General features: G+C 39.3%; 1 protein-coding gene across 3 annotated transcripts in view; it reads right to left on the reverse strand.

Annotated features, from left to right (window-relative positions):
- SPPL3 (signal peptide peptidase like 3) overlaps positions 1 to 16,920 on the reverse strand; it is a 133,059-nt gene that overhangs the window by 23,349 nt on the left and 92,790 nt on the right. For all 3 annotated transcript variants that reach the window (XR_010562203.1, XM_065417713.1, XM_065417711.1), the window contains 4 exons: positions 13,663 to 13,751; positions 9,953 to 10,072; positions 5,380 to 5,458; positions 3,194 to 3,306 (listed from right to left, as the gene is read on the reverse strand). Coding sequence is in view for 2 of the 3 variants with exons in the window: in XM_065417713.1 (XP_065273785.1) it covers positions 3,194 to 3,306; positions 5,380 to 5,458; positions 9,953 to 10,072; positions 13,663 to 13,751 (401 nt within the window). In the remaining variant the exon portion in view is untranslated. The remainder of the gene's footprint in view (positions 1 to 3,193; positions 3,307 to 5,379; positions 5,459 to 9,952; positions 10,073 to 13,662; positions 13,752 to 16,920) is intronic.

Genomic DNA, 16,920 nt, shown 5'->3' on the forward strand with positions numbered 1-16,920 from the left:
ACCTGGTTAGGTTCACTCCCTCTGGGGCACCTGGCATTGACCACTGTTAGTAGACAGGATACTGGGCTGGATGGACCTTTGGTCTGACCCAGTATGGCCATTCTTATGTTCTTATAGGATTTCTATTTAAGTATGTACAAAAGAGTACCTGAATTTGAACGTATCTTATTTAAGATGCTGAAGTTAAGCCAATACATAAACTTAAGTTCAATTAATAAAAACCTTAGTATGTTTGCAGATAATTCACAAACAGGAAGAAGGCTATAATGACTGAATAGTTCACCCAACTCTGCTGTCAAACAAGCGCCTTCTCCTGTTATAATGAGAGCATAAATGTCCCTCCCTCTGCCCCAGCTCCGCCTGGCTCCGCCCCCACTCCACCCCTTCCATGAGGCCCCGTCCCTGCCAGGCCTCTTCCCATCCCTTCCCCGCACCCATTCCAACCCCTTCCCCAAAGTCCCCGACCCAACTCCGCCCCAATTCCAACCCCTTCCCCAAATACCCGCCCTGGCCCCACCTCTTCTCTGCCTCCTCCCCTGAGTGCGCCGCATCCCCGCTCCTCCCTCCTGGAAAGTCCTAAGCGGCGGGAAGTGCTGGGAGGTAGGCGGAGGAGCAGGGACATAGCGCGCTGGGGGGAGTGGAAGGGGGGCGGGGTGAGGGGAGCTTGGCTGCCGGTGGGTGCAGAGCACCCACTAATTTTTCCCTGTGGGTGCTCCAGCCCCGGAGCACCCACAGAGTCTGCACCTATGGCGGGCCGCAGGAAATAGCTCCGCGGGCCATATGTGGCCCATGGGCCGCATGTTTGAGACCCCTACTCTATCCTAAAACTTACATATAAGATTAAGACACTAACTAATCCAGTGCTGAGGTGGGACATCAACAATTCATGCTGGATGCTAACAACGCCATGGCAACCCTTCTTTGGTTTATGCTGTGTTGAGTATTTAGCCAGAAAAAGCCCTACATTGTCTCCCCAATACATGCAAAGCTGGAGGTCTCTTACACTACTAAGGTATCATAGGGGTAGCCGTGTTAGTCTGAATCTGTAAAAAGCAACAGAGGGTCCTGTGGCACCTTTAAGACTAACAGAAGTATTGGGAGCATAAGCTTTCGTGGGTAAGAACCTCACTTCTTGCATCTGAAGAAGTGAGGTTCTTACCCACGAAAGCTTATGCTCCCAATACTTCTGTTAGTCTTAAAGGTGCCACAGGACCCTCTGTTGCTTACTACTAAGGTAGTGTTACTTTATTAACAGCATCTAACACAATGGGGCCCTGGCCACAACTACCTCCCCTCAACCAGTACCAACTTGTTCTAGAGTGAATGCAGAAGAGAGTAACTAGTCTAGTTCACTAAAGAAACAGAGCCCTTTCTGCTTCTATCAACTTGCACATGCAAGCCAAAACAAGTGGCTGGGCAGCAGCAGATTGTTCCACTAGCCCGTCTTCATAAGTATAAATTGACAGAATGTGAATCAGGCCATCTAAAAGTGACAAGACCTTATAATACAACTACAAGAGAGATTACAGCAGTTAGAAAATGGATAAAATAGGCTATTCAATGTCTGTCCCCTTCCTTATCATCAGATCTTCTTCTACCAGTACCAATTTCAGATAGCTCCGTTCTTCCGATTACTTCTTAGATGACCAAGTACAGTCTCGCAACTTTTGTCTTGAAGTATGAAACAAGTTATAGCAAAGTGATTTCACTGAACAAACCTGAATACAACTTAAATTGCCTCACACTTCTCATTAAACATTTGTGTGGGTGAGGTTTTACCTTTTGCCAGCAGTAGGGCACTTGAGGAAGGAAGGTTTTACTTAAGTGTTTTGACCTACAAGTACCATAGTCTACATACATCAGTTCAAAAATAATCAACATGAATGGTAGGAATCAGCTAGAAATCAGAACTGATTTTGAGAGATGTTAGAAGGCCAAGCACTCTTCAGCTGCTTCCTGATCAAGAAACCACTCCACTAGATGAGATTAGGGAATGTAATCACAGAGGCAGAAACGAGATTTTAATCTTTTGTCTGAGGAGGTATTTAATATCTCTCTGCCAGATAAACTGTTATAAGCAAATCTCCTTACTGTTTTACAATGTATACTTACAGAAATTAAATCTTTCTTTTGAAACAAAAATTCACAAACTATGATTTAAGGACCACTGGTGGTCCAGGAAGCACTCTGATTTGCAGAAAACTATCTGGACACATGGTGCTGACTTTCCTCTTTGTTTTCAGCTGCTAAATTGCATTTAATGTATCTTTAGATATTTATAATCACTTTCCTAGCATTATTTTTCCATGTAACCAGTTGCTGAAGTTGCCACTGGGATGTTATTCTATCATGGATGTAAAAAGGGAGGTGCTCCAGATAATCACAAATGGGTGGGGAGAAGTCTATTGAGATGTGATCTATGCCATGAAAAAGTTTGAGAATTCATTTTAAAACTATGTGAAAAACAAAATCAGGTCTACTAGACTTAGACTGTCTGACCCTTTACTCGAGACACGTCTCCAGGAGCAGGAAATGTTCATGTATTAAACAGTTAAACAAAATTAAAACACTATCCCAAAAATCTGTACAATTTACTCAAAATCAGAGGCACTGAAAAAAGAGATACTCAGAGAATGAAGGAGGAAAGAATTGTGTGGAGTGATCACTTGTATATTTAAGCAGAAATCTCACTTTCTTAACTATTAACACTGAGGCTACAACTTTGCCACTCCTGGCCAGACCAGTACAAACACCATTTGCTGGTGGAAGGCAGGAAAGAGTCAATACAGTCCCTTTTCTTCAATCATAGTAGAATCCTTCCATTACTGCTAGACACTAATTGTCTTCACTAGCTCACATTGATTTAAAGTGGCTTGTGTTGCTGCCCACTGGGATAGTTTTCCCTTAAAGGTATCCAGAAGTATAAAGGAGTTCTTGGTTAGAGGTGTTAATTATAAAAAATCCTGTTTGGCAAACAGACAAAACCCCACCACATTATTGCAATGTGAGTTAAGTGAACAACTGTACAGACTCTCCATTAGCTTGCCACATATTTTACAAAGGTTTGCCAAGTGCAGTCTAACATTTTACTTGTATGCCTCAGGAAGGCATCAATGCTAGCAAATTTCACCAGGGTCCTGGCTTTGGCAGTAAATATATAAACTGGGACTTGTCCCACATTTCACATACTTACCATCCATGAGGAGCCAGTGGCCAGTTAGGACCCAGATAAGGACAAGCATAACAGACAGGGAGAATGAGAGCAGCTCAGCAGCAGTGAACCGTCCACAACAGCCAAAGGAAATCCTGGAAACAACACACCATGTTAGTTCAAAGATTTAATGATTTCCCTTTAAAGAACAGAAAAACCTCTGGCTCTGTTTGGACGAGGCTCATAAGTAGTAATATTAATGAAAGATGCCAGAGAGAAGTTCTCTTTGCCACAAAATAGGTACCAAAGGCAGCAACAATAAAGGCTTTCTCCACATTTAAATAACTTGCCTAAATCGTGAAGTGGAGGGATGAAAGGGTTAGTCTATGTTCGTGTACACGGATTTAAATCCAAGCAGTTTAAATCACTGATTTTAATCATTATTTAAATCAGCAAGCAGGACACCTTGATTTAAATCAATTTTAATCCTGTTTTACATTTGTATATAGCTATTTTCCTAAAGAAAGATTTATTCTCATTGATTAGTAAAGATTAAAACATGTTTATTTGCAACTAAATATAACCTTTACACTAAATTTGGTGCTTCATTTTGCTAAACAGGTAGATACACTATATCCACACATTTATTTAAGCAATTATATAGTTTAATTTACATTTATTCAGATTCTTAATTTTTACATATTTTATGTTAGAAATTAGTAACAATGCATTTCATATTTACTAGATTTACTTTTTACTTGTGATTTGTATCTACTTGAATAGAAATTAGAATTCACTTAAAAATACATACAAAACCAATTTTAAAATGCTTTTTTATTAAATGAAGATATCTCCAATGTGTTGGATGCATTAAAAAGTTTAGCATTTAAAGCTAATTACTAATCAAATGAAGTTTCTGTAGTTAGTAAGTAGAAATTATTATTTCTGGTCATCATGTACTTCAAGATTTTAGAACTAGCACATCTCATAGGCTCACAGCTAATTTTATTAATAAATTGGAAGAGGAAAACAAGCTCTCTGATTTTTCAGTTCCCAATTGGTTTCTTAACTTTGAATTAACTAGTAATTGAACTAACTGATTAAAGTGAAATGAAGAAAATATTCTCTCTGCACACGCAGAACAGTAGATAAATAGATTTATTTTAATCTCTCTATTTATCAAGTATCAAAAGTAGGTTTAGCACTTCAACAAATGCTTGCTTCAGGTGCTTGACCAGGTCAGAGGTCTTACTTTCTTTAAAACTTCAGAAGCAAACATGTACTATTTACCTTAAAAAAAACAAATTTACTATACTAAATTAAAATCTTTTAAAAATTAGGCCTTAACACAGGTTGTCATAATTTCAAATTTATTTTTAGAGAGGTTTATTCTAAAAATAAACCTGTATTTAATTTAAATAAACTGATTTAAATCACAAAAAATCAGCCATTTTTATCCATCCTGGTCTATGTCCATTTAATTCTTGGCTCTTCTGCTGAAACTTATCAGGGTTGACTAACAACTGGGGAGGGATAGCTCAGTGGTTTGAGCATTGGCCTGCTAAACCCAGAGTTGTGAGTTCAATCCTTGAGGAGGCCACTTAGGGATCTGGGGCAAAATCAGTACTTGGTCCTGCTAGTGAAGGCAGGGGGCTGGACTTGATGACCTTTCAAGGTCCCTTCCAGTTCTAGGAGATAGGATATCTCCATTAATTCAATTCAATTCAAAACTGGTACTGAATATGATGGTTTTGCAATATGGACTCCTGTCCGCAAGACCAGCAACTCATTTTTAAAAGGGCATTAAACAGCTGTCATTCATGTTAAAGTTGCTATTGCATGGTCACTATAGTCTTTGAAACCTCTAGAGTTAATGACCATAATGCAACTGTGCTAGCTTAATATAAAAGTCCAACCTCAGTTCCTAAACACAATGAAATCTCACCCAAAGCAAGCCAAAACTTTTGAAAAACACTGAAGAACACTAATCCCCTGCAATAGTATCATATTTCCCATGCTGGCAAGTGTGCATGACAGGCAGAAATTGTGCTTCCTAGCTTCAAAGTGGGAACATGGTTTTGGCAAAGAGAACCAGAACTATACAAACAATCTGCACTAGAGCCCTGGAGTTAGTGCTAGTAGCAGAGACCCCCAGTTAAAAAAAAGTCTCATTAAGAGAAATAAATGCAGCATACAAAAGAAAAGCAAAAGATTTATCAAGTCCTTACTTGTTTTGAGGAGAACAAGGTCGTGTTAAATACTGGCACATCGGGAGCAGAAGGAAAGCAAAGGCTATTGTTGCAAGGACTAGAAAAAGAGAAAATGTAACATTAGTACATTCAGATCCATTTTCTACTGTGTGCAAACAGCTCCCAGTTTGAGAAAGCTTTGTGACAATATCTTAGTATATACTACAGCATTTAAAGGAAAAACCGTTTAAGGCTAAGATTTCTTTTGCAGGACTTTTATAAATGAAATGTGCAAATAAGTTCACACTTCAATTTACTATCAACTAAGATTATACAATTAAAAAACGTCACAGAGGAAAATACACAGATTGCCATTTTTCTTAATAGTCTTCAAGTCACTTGGGGCCACATTCAGAGAAGCAAAATACTGTGTCCAATTATTCCAACAGTCAGCCATAACGGAAAAAGATACATTACAATCTGGTTATGAAACACTCCCAAAATGCTGCATCAACACGGACTATTCTAAAGCCCCAATCCTCCTATCACTAAAACACATGAATAGTCTCATTGACAGTACTCCCATGGGTAAACAAGCTCATGCACAAGTGCAAACGGTTAGGGCCTAAATAGCGAATAAACTCTGCTATAGGGTTATCTTCAGACCATCTAAACCTGTCTCACTCAACCTACTGTCCTCATTCAATCATGTTTTAAGGGTAGATTTCAGGGTAGCATAAAATCTTCCCATCTGCAGTGAGTTTAAGTCTAGCAATAAAAACCACAGTCAACTATACCAACAGACCTAAATTCTGATTTCAGTATTAACTTGTTCTGAAAATCTGAGTTGCTCTAGCTACCTCAGGACTATTTCAAAGTTGTTTGCTTTTTTCTGGACTTAAATAATAAGGTTACTTTTTCTTTTCCACATTTTACTCAGAACTCTTTATCCATTACTAAAAATGAGAAAAAACTATCAAAGTACAACTTAAAACAAGAATTAGGAATGGAAGTTGAGAATTCAAAAATGTATATCAAATGTTATAGTAATCTGTAATAGTATAGTAATCCACATTTTTAGTAATTCGCTGTATAGTAATCCACATTTTTTACTTGTTTCCAACAATGAAGCAAGTTTATTATAAAAACCTATACCAAAGTGCTCACAGATCCCTAAAATCATTTTACAAATTTTCACAAACTTCTACATTTTCTATGGAGTATATTTATCTTATCAGCACAGCTGCAAAAGTTTAACCGCTATTGATATATGTCTATATTTATAATACATTCATTTTTCTTCCAACTGAACACTATCTTTTAGCACCACAGAATCTAATTCAGGATCAAATACCTCACAAATCAAAACGTGATTCTAAAGTTACAGCACCACACAAAATTACATCAAGTGATGTTTTAAAGAGTGGGGGAATAGGATGTGTAAAGAATGACATGTCAGCAGCACTTATGCAGTTTTTAGAACTGCTGTGGTAAAAGAGGATTGCAACAGCAATGGAAGAATCCCTCCATTTTACCCCATCACTTTTAGGTGTAGCAGACAAACTACATGTTCTTTTATTCTCTCCTTTAAGCACCTTTTAGGAGACAATTTTCTTCTTCCAATTAAGATGCATAATGGAATAAAAGATTCTCTTTAGTGCATAGCTTAAATCAATACAGCAATGTTTGGAAAAAGTCAATTGACAAAAGGGAGTCCTGTTGTAACTTCCTACATGTAAAGTTTCACTCATATCAAATTTTGCAACTACCACCACATAATTCAATATAATGTTAAAGTTGTAAAATTACTTAGGGAGGAAAAAGTCTTTAATCCTACCAAAAAGAAAAAGTGCTTGTTCATAGCAATGGGCCCACAGAAAACTAAATGTGTTTCAGGGGAAAGGAAGATCTACATTTCTCCACCCTAATAAGGATCTCCATGCTGAGGTGTAGTTTCAATAGCAAATTCTGCAACATAAGGGACAGTATCCTCCATAAGGCAAGACCAATGAATAGAACAATAACCCCATCACAAAAATAAATGGCTTCAGGGAAATAATTGTCCCAATACCATTTACCCCATTAGATTCATCCAACAAGAACAAAACAGAAGAATCCACCACCACCCTCAATCTACATCCCCAAACATAATACAGCCTATATATACATTACATTGCAAATAAAGTGACAAATATCAGGAAAAAAATTCTAAAGATGAAAAGGGATTAACATGCTGCAATAAAATAACATCAAGGAAAGGAACAGTAGCCTATATAAAGTAGAGCTGACAAGAATCAACACTTAAGGGAAAGGGTTTATGACCCAAGTGCCATATAAAGTTACCCAATACTGTAAAAAAAAAAAAAAAAAAAAAATTTACTGAGGAGGTCGCAGAAGGGTTTTTAAAATCCCCTCTTCACAGAATCAGCTTGAGGGTAGAGGACGACAATTTTTGCTGTCTGTAGCATATTCATGGCTCTGCCAAACGGGAGCAGTAGGAAGCACCTTCTTACTGATATCTTGATCAGCAAACAGCGTTCTGAAGAACTGCAGAAGTAGGGCCAAAAGGCCACTATACATTTTTTCTGAAGTCAAAGTGTTGACATTTACTTGTATGCAAAAAATAAGCTAAAGCAATTTCTGAATTCTTAGAAGATGTAGCCTGCAAAGTTGAGAGGCTTGTTGGCCTGCAATTCATTGATTTTAAAATATATTTGTAATGTCCTAATCAATAAAAATTGGCAAAGGGAAATGTGGAGAATTAGGACTAAGTTAATATTTTGTTATTTATGCATTACACTTAAAGGTAACTATCCCTACACCAAGGAGTTTACAGTCATGGTTAGATAAAATTTGCCAGGACACAGAAAGCAGGAACAGCCAAAAGGGTGAAAATGTGAAGGGGTGGCACTGCCATAGTACAAAGTCATATGGTTACTTATTTGCTTTTTATTTTATTTACAATGGTTACCAAGTTAAATTTTTATACACATTCATTCAAAATGTACAAAAATCAAAGTCATAGAAATGTAGCGTTGGAAGGGACCTTGAGAGGTCTTCTAGTTCAGCCCCCAGTGCTGAGGCAGGACCAAATATATCTAAACAATGACAGGTGTTTGTCTAACCTGTTCTTAAAAACCTCCAATGATGGAGATTCCACAACCTTCCTTGGAAGCCTATTTCAGAGTTTAACTATCCTTGTAGTTAGAAAGTTATTCCTAATATCTAACCTAAATCTCCTTGCTGCAGGTTAAGCCCATTACTTCTTGTCCTACCTTCAGTGGACTTGGAGAACAATTGATCACTGTCCTTTTTATAACAGCTCTTAACATATAACCACCCCATCCACTAGCCAGCAACCTTGCCAAACAAGGAAATTAGGCTAGTTTGGCATGATTTGTTCTTGACAAATCCATGCTGGCTGGCTATTCCTTATAACCCTCCAAGTGCTTACAAACTGTAATAATTTGTTCCAGTATCTTTCCAGGTATCCAAGTTAAGCTAAACTGTCTATAGTTCGCTGGGTCCTCTTTGTTCCCCTTTTTAAAGATAGGTATTATGTTTGCGGTTCTCCAGTCCTCTGGGACCTCACCCATTCTCCATGAGTTCTCAAAGACAATCCCTAATAAGGCTGCTTCAGCTAGTTCCATAACCACCTTAGGGTGAATTTCATCAGGTCCTGACTAACTTAACTAAATACTCTCTTTAACCTGTTATTTACCTATTTTGGCTTGCATTCCCCTTCCCTCTGTGTTGTTAATATTAAGTATATGGTCACAATTTACGTTTTAAAGTCAAGAATGAAGCAAAATAGAAACCCTCAGCCTTCTTGATATCGTCCATTATCAACTCTCAGTATCGTCTGTTATCAACTCTCCCTCCCCACTAAGTAGAGGGCCTACAGTTTCTTTCATCTTTCTTTTGCTCCTAATGTATCTATTGAACCTCTTTTTATGGTCTTTTATGTCCCTTGCTTGATGCAACTCATTTTGTGCCTTAGCCTTTCTGATTTTGTCCCAACATGTTTGTGCTTTTCTTTTGACTTCATCCATAGCAACATGTCCATGTTTTCACTTTTTGATTTTCAGGTCATTAAAAAGCTCCCTGTGGAGCCAAACTAGCTTCTTGCTATTTTTCCTATTTTTCCTTTGCATCAGGATTGTTTGCTGCTGTGCCTTCAATATTAAACAAGGATAAACAACAAAAACAATAGGGAAAAGACCAAAAGAACGATCTGAAATTAAAAGCATTGAGGAAAAAGAAAAACAGAGTTAAACTGGGGAAGAAAAAGAAAAATATAAAAGTCTGGATTCTGAAGGTATCCACAGTTATGGGCATTAATTTATAATTTACATGTACATTTTATTTCTAAAAGTTCCTTCCACATCTCCCCAAAAATTGGCCAATTCATCATTCAAATGATTTATCAGACTCTTTAAAATAGTGTAAGTATAGAAATACAACCCTTGAGAGTTGTCAGGTCATAACATATTTTTCATATACTTGGATCACATGATCCATAAATGCATTTCAATTCGTAGTGACAAGACTCAGAATGCTTAACATTTCCTGTTTGAGACTGATGAACATGAATAGAAGAGAATATAGTCACCTGCTGTGCATATCGTAAAGACTACTTGAACTGAATCAAAGAAGAAGAACATGACTAGGAGAGAAACAGACGCTCCAATCGGAAGGAACAGTGCCTGGGTGGAATCAATGGTCTGGATACCTGCAGGAGAAAGAATATAACAGGTTTCATTTATGGGATTTCTCAGCACACATACTAAAATAGAATATCCTATTTAGATCCTTTCCTAGTCTGTTTTTGTAGTCCATCTCCCAGACATATCCAAGGACTCTATAGAGAATTTGGTCATTATACTACTCACTCAAAAATACTGATTCTGAGATATCCATTTACTTTCAAGGAAATACATCAGGGCCCGGCTACAGTACTGAATGCAAAGATGCTTCTTCAACTAAGACTTACCACTCTTTCATAGGGACTGGGTAAAGAACAGCAGCAGACTTATCCTGCTCTGTGGAGCCCAGGGAGAGGGATGGGTGGGGAATGGTGGCAGTCTGTGCTCAGGATGTTGTTTGTGACTATCAAGAAATGACAGAAGGTTTAGCATTCATTGTGGTAATGTGATTCCCAATCCCATCTCATGTTTACCATACTATTTACCTTAATCTAGACAAAATCAGTGTTGTCTAAGATTTAAAGGAATGGTGTTATATCAGTGGCTCTCAAACTTTTTTACTGGTGACCCCTTTCACATACCAAACCTCTGAGTGCGACCCCCCCTTATAAATTAAAAACACTTTTTTATATATTGAACACCATTATAAATGCTGGAGGCAAAGTGGGATTTGGGGTGGAGGTTAACAGCTTGCGACCCCCCATGTAATAACCTCGCCACCCCCTGAGGGGTCCCAACCCCCAGTTTGAGAACCCCTAAGATACTGCATCTGGATGAAATGTGGGCTTCCCCCATGAAGTAAAGGGGAACAAGTGAGGGCTTGAGGCGCAGATCTTGAACCCCAGCATCTTTGGCATAATCCAGTACCCAGGCATGGGTGCTGGGGGTGGCGCACGGATGACCAGTAAAACGGCATCCCAAAGTCCTTAAAATCCTAAAAACTACTACTGCTAACACAAAAACTACTACAAAAAAATAAAATAACTATATACAGAAATAAAACAGTCTTTTTCTGCATTTTAGAGAAGCGTATCACAAGAGATGAGAGAACGGAAGAGGCTTCAACCAAAAAAAGCATCAGAAGGTAAGACCTATCAATAATAGCCACAGAAGCAATGTCATCCACATTACATAACTGTTTACTGTAAACCCTAAGGATCTGTAATTTCAAAACAGCTGGCATAGTCAAACAGAAAAATTAAAGAATCCAGTTGCTTTGAATCTAGAAATTACCTTGGATGATATAAAGCGGTAGCAGCATTATACTATAAATAGACATTGTGGTGATGTGAGGGGTTGGGACCTATGAATTCCCAAGTTCTAATTATGGTTCTAATAATTGCTTTGTTCAAGGCAAGAGAGAATATAATTTGTGTGCATTTCAATTTCCCATATTACAATGGTTACATACCATAACTCACCTAAAAGGGTTGTTATAGGAATTAATATTTATAAAGTGCCCTGAAGATGGAAAGCATTTGTACAAGCACTAAGCATTTGTAATGTGTAGAAAGATGATGTTGATTTTGTGAAAGCCAAAACTATAACAGGGTTCAAAAAAAGAACTAGGTAAGTTCATGGAGGATAGGTCCATCAGTGGTTATTAGCCAGGATGGGCAGGGATGGTGTCCCTATCCTCTGTTTGCCAGAAGCTGGGAATGGGCAACAGGGGATGGATCACTTGATGATTACCTGTTCTGTTCATTCCCTCTGGGGCACCTGGCATTGGCCACTACCAGAAGACAGGATACTGGGCTAGATGGACCTTTGGTCTGACCCAGTAGGGCCATTCTTATGTTATGACATAGAAGTTGCAAGGCATCTGAAACAGCCTTCTCAGTGCTTGCTATCAACTCAGTGCTCCAATCAACTGTAATCTATTAGGAAAGGGGTCAGGCAGCTTCTGAGAGACAGTTTTTCTGTCCTCAAACGCCTAGATGTTAAGAGCTCTGCAAGGTACACTTCTTCCTTGGAGCTGTAATGGATTAGGATGAAATGTAGGCAAGGCCATATCATGATTCACATAAAATACAATATGTTTAAGGTCTAAACTTAGGCAGACAGCTGACCATTATTCTGGGAGAAAAACACATGGCTCCAAACAAGACAGACAAAGAAGCTCCCTATTCTTCTCTTGTGGCAGAATAAAGCACTATGAAGAAAAGTGTCTTTGATGCTCTCCTGATGATCAATGGATTAAACTAATTTGGAATATGGCATTCTTATTTCAAAATAAGAGTATATATACATAATGAATTCATCAGGAATAGTTATTCCAGAATGACTCCCCATGTAGATAGGCTCTTTAAATATTTGTTCTACTTCTTTATCTGTTACTAGGAGTCATTATCAAGACTGAAAGTACATGTAGGCTCTTCAGGTATAGAAAGAAAACGGGCAACAAGGATGAGACTATATTAAAAAAACAGAACAAATGTCAGAGCATGCACAGCTAGTATCACGCAGTAAAACCCTTTGTCTCAGATGCTACATTGATGGGGAACATACAAGTACATGAATAAATGTGAAGTAAGTTCCTCCAAACTGAACGGCTTAACAGCAGACAAGGGTGCCACCCTGAAAGTAATAACATCTTTTAAAATCAGAGCTATATACACCACAGACCTTGACTAAATTGCTGTGTCAGAACAGTTAATTTACCAATCTCCCTTAAAATGTGAATATCTGGCCTATGTGGGGTATTGTGAATTATTTTTTGGAAGCCTACTGGCTCAAAATTTTACATTCTGTAAAGAGCTGAGAAGGGACTCAAAGTTAGCCTCTTTTGAGCTCCAGGGAGCAATAATAAAGCCAAGGAGTTCAGCGCATCTTGCTTGGGCCCATCCCATTTTAGCAGAGCAACTTACTTGTATCCTAAATATCACCCAAAGCCCATGTGAAGTTAGATTCTTATTCACTCACCCCCTTTTTGCTTTAAGAATGAAACCCATATTTTAAAGGGGACATGGTAGCACTGCACATTAACTCTCAACCTCTAACAATTTAAGTAAAGACACTCAGGTTGGAATACAGAATCACGCAACATAGCCTTACTGCTTTGCCAAACAAGACCAGATTTTAAAATGTGGACTGGGATTCAAGAGATCTGGGCTGTAGTTTCAGTTCTGTCAGTCTTCCTGTGTGTCTTTGGACAAGTTATTTGACCTCTGTGTAAAACTGAATAATATTTCCCCATGTCTTAAGTAAATTTGAGGGTAAATTCATCAGTGCTTCTAACATACTCAGGTACTTTATAGTGATGAACACCACAGAAAAGCATGTAATTTAATTACAATCTATTTTTAATACTAACTGTTCAAAAGAACTAAGAAGAGAAGTCTTCCACCTCTATCACAACTGTGAAGCATGCAATAGCGTACATATGAATCTTTTGAATTCTTAGTGTCCATGGGCATATTTGATAACAGCACTATGGGGCTCACAGTTCATAAGTCTGCACGTCAGATTGGCCTACACAGAATGTTTTCACTACATCATAAGAATTCAAGCAGCACAGGGCAAGAACATAAAACATGATAAACTCCTGAATGCAGCATACTAGCTTGGCCAATGGGAAGACAGGAAGGACTAACATGAGCAGTTGGAGAGTACTTACTGTTATTGGTGCTATTGCCATTGAAAGATCCAGGTGAGCTGCTGCTGTCTTTCTCTTTGTCTTGATTCTCAAAGTCCATGTTAAGAGACCTGCAAGAAACAAAGCAAACTCTTAATAGTCAAGTTTCAAACTCCCATTGAGGTTCATTGTTTGTTTTATAGTTATTTCACAGATAATCAATAGGATACGTAATACCAGGGTACAAATATATAGTAATGACAGAGTAGCTCGCACGGTTGGAATGGCATTATATGCAAAAGAAAGCATAGAGTCAAATATAGTAAAAATCTTAAATTAATCAAATACTACAACAATCTCTATTGATCGAAATGCCATGCTTGAATAATAAGAGTATAGCCGTAGGAATAGGCAACCGACCACCGGACCAAGAGGTGACGGTGATAGATAAATACTCAGGATGCAAAGAAAAGGGGGGGGGGGACCCAATAATAATGGGGGATTTTAAGTATCCCAATACTGACTGGGAACATGTCACCTCATGACAGGATGCAGAGATAAAATTTCTAGACACCATTAATGACTGCTTATTGGAGCAGCTAGTCCTGGATCCCACAAGAGGAGAGGCAATTCTTGATTTAGCCCTAAGGGGCGGACAGGATTTGGTCCAAGAGGTAAATATAGCTGAACAACTCACTAATAGCGACCATAATGTAATAAATTTTAACATCCTTGTATGGGGGAAAATACCAAAGAAATCCTTAACTTCAAAAAGGGAACTACACAAAAAATGAGGCGGCTAGTCAAATTGAAGTTAAAAGGAACAGTCACAAGAGTGAAATGCCTGCAAGCTGAATGGAAACTTTTTAAACACACCATAATAGAGGCTCAGACTGTATGTATAACCCAATAAGTAAAAAAAGTAATAGGACTAAAAATTGCCAAGACAGCTAAACAGAGTGAAAGAGGCAGTTAGAGACAAAAAGACATCCTTTAAAAATTGGACGTCAAATCCTACTGACGAAAGTAGAAAGGAGCATAAACTTTGGCAAGTCAAGTGTAAAAGTATGATTAGGTAAGCCAAAAAATAATTTGTAAAACAGCTAGCAAAAGACAAAAACTAACAGCAAAAATTGTTTTAAGCACATCAGAAGCAGGAAGCCTTCCAATCAATCAATCAGTGGGGCCACTGGATGATTGAGGTGTTAAAGGAGCACTCATTAAGACAAGGTGGCTGTGGAGAAGCTAAATTAATTCTTTGCATCACTCTTCACTGCAGAGTACGTGAGGGAGACTCCCACACCTGAGCCATTCTTTTTAGGTGACAAATCTGAGGAACTGTCCCAGACTGAGCTGTCAATAGAGGATGTTTTGGAACCAACTGATAAATTAAACAGTAATAAGTCATCAGGACCAGATGGTATTCACTCAAGAGTTCTGAAGGAACTCATATATGAAACTGCAGAACTACTAACTGTGATATATAACCTATCGGTTAAATCAGCACTGTACCAGATGACTGGAGCTAATGTAATGCCAATTTTTTAAAAAGGCTCCAGAGACAATCCTGACTATTACAGGCCAGTAGGCCTAACTTCAGAATCAGTCAAATTGGTTGAAACTATAGTAAAGAATAGAATGATCAGGCACACAGATGAACAAGATATGCTGGGGAAGAGTCAACATAGCTTTTATAAAGGAAATCAGGCATCACCAGTCTATTAGAATTCTATGAGGGGTTCAACAAACATATGGACAAGGGTGATCAGTGGATACAATGTACCTGGACTTTCAGAAAGACCTTGACAAGGTCCCTCATCAAAGGCTCTTAAGCAAAGTAAGGAGTCATGGGATAAGCAACTGGATCTGTAACTAGTTGAAAGACAGGAAACACAGGAGAGGAATAAATGGTCAGTTTTCACAGTGGAGAGAGGTAAATAACAGGGTTCCCCAATGATCTGTACTGTACTGCGGCCGGTGCTGTTCAACATACTCATAAATCGGGTGGAAAAAGAGGTAAACAGTGAGGTGGCAAAGTTTGCAGACAACACAAAATTACTCAAGACAATTAAGTCCAAAGCTGACTGAAGAGCTACAAAGAGACCTCACAAAACTGGGTGACTGGACAACAAAATGGCAGATGAAATTTAATGTTGATAAATGCAAAGTAATGTACATTGGAAAACAATCCCAACTATACATATAAAATGATGGGGTCTAAATTAGCTGTTATCACTCAAGAAAGAGCTCTTGCCGTCATTGTGGATAGTTCTCTAAAAACATCTGTCAATGTGCAGTAGCAGTCAAAAAATAAAAGCTAATAATGTTAGGAACCAGTTGGAAAGGGAAGGTGAGAAAATATCATAATGCCACTATAAAAACAAATAGGATGCCCACACCATGAATACAGTGTGCCATTGTGGTCGCCCCACCTCTAAAAGATATATTAGAATTGGAAAAGGTATAGAGAATGGAAGACAAAAATTATGAGGAATATGGAACAGCTTCCATATGAGGATAAATTAAAATAAGACTGGGACCATTCAGGTTGGAAAAAGAGATGACTGAGAGGGGATATGATAGAGCAGTGGTTTTCAAACTTCAGGTCACGACCCAGTACTGGGTCACGGAATGCAAGGCACTGGGTCACCTCGCTCAGCACTGAGGGACCCTGGCGGCCGGCCAGTAAAAACTAGTAGTCCCTACCTGTTCTGACACCACGCTGCGCCCCGGAAGCAGGGAGCAGCAGGTCCGGCTCCTAGGCAGGGGGGCCACGGGGCTCCGTGCGCTGACCCCACCCCACGCACTGGCTCCGCACCCTCATTGGCCGGGGGGGGAAGGTGGTGCCTATGGGCGCGCCTCCGCCTAGGAACCAGACCTGCTGCTGGCCGCTTCCAGAGCGCAGCGCAGTCCACAGTGCCAGGACAGGCAGGAAGCCTGCCTCTGCACCCTAGCTGCGCCGCTGACCGGGAGCCACCGGAGGTAAGTCTGCACCCCAATCCCCTGCCCCAGCCCTGAGCCCCACCACAAACCCAGAGCCCCCTTCTGCACCCCAAGCCTCTCATCCCCAGCCCCACCCCAGAGCCTGCACCCCCAGCTCAGAGCCTTGCTCCCCCCTCCTGCATCTCAACCCCCTGCCCTAGCCCAGAGCCCCCCTCCCACACCCCAAACCCCTCATCCCCTGCTCCATTGGGTCAAGGGCATCAACAATTTTCTTCAACTGGATCGCCAGAAAAAAGTTTGAAAACCACTGTGATAGAGGTCTATAAAATCATGAATGGTGTGGAGAAAGTAAGTGTT

This window comes from Emys orbicularis, chromosome 16 (genome assembly GCF_028017835.1).
Source record: "Emys orbicularis isolate rEmyOrb1 chromosome 16, rEmyOrb1.hap1, whole genome shotgun sequence".
NCBI classification, from domain to species: Eukaryota; Metazoa; Chordata; order Testudines; family Emydidae; genus Emys; species Emys orbicularis.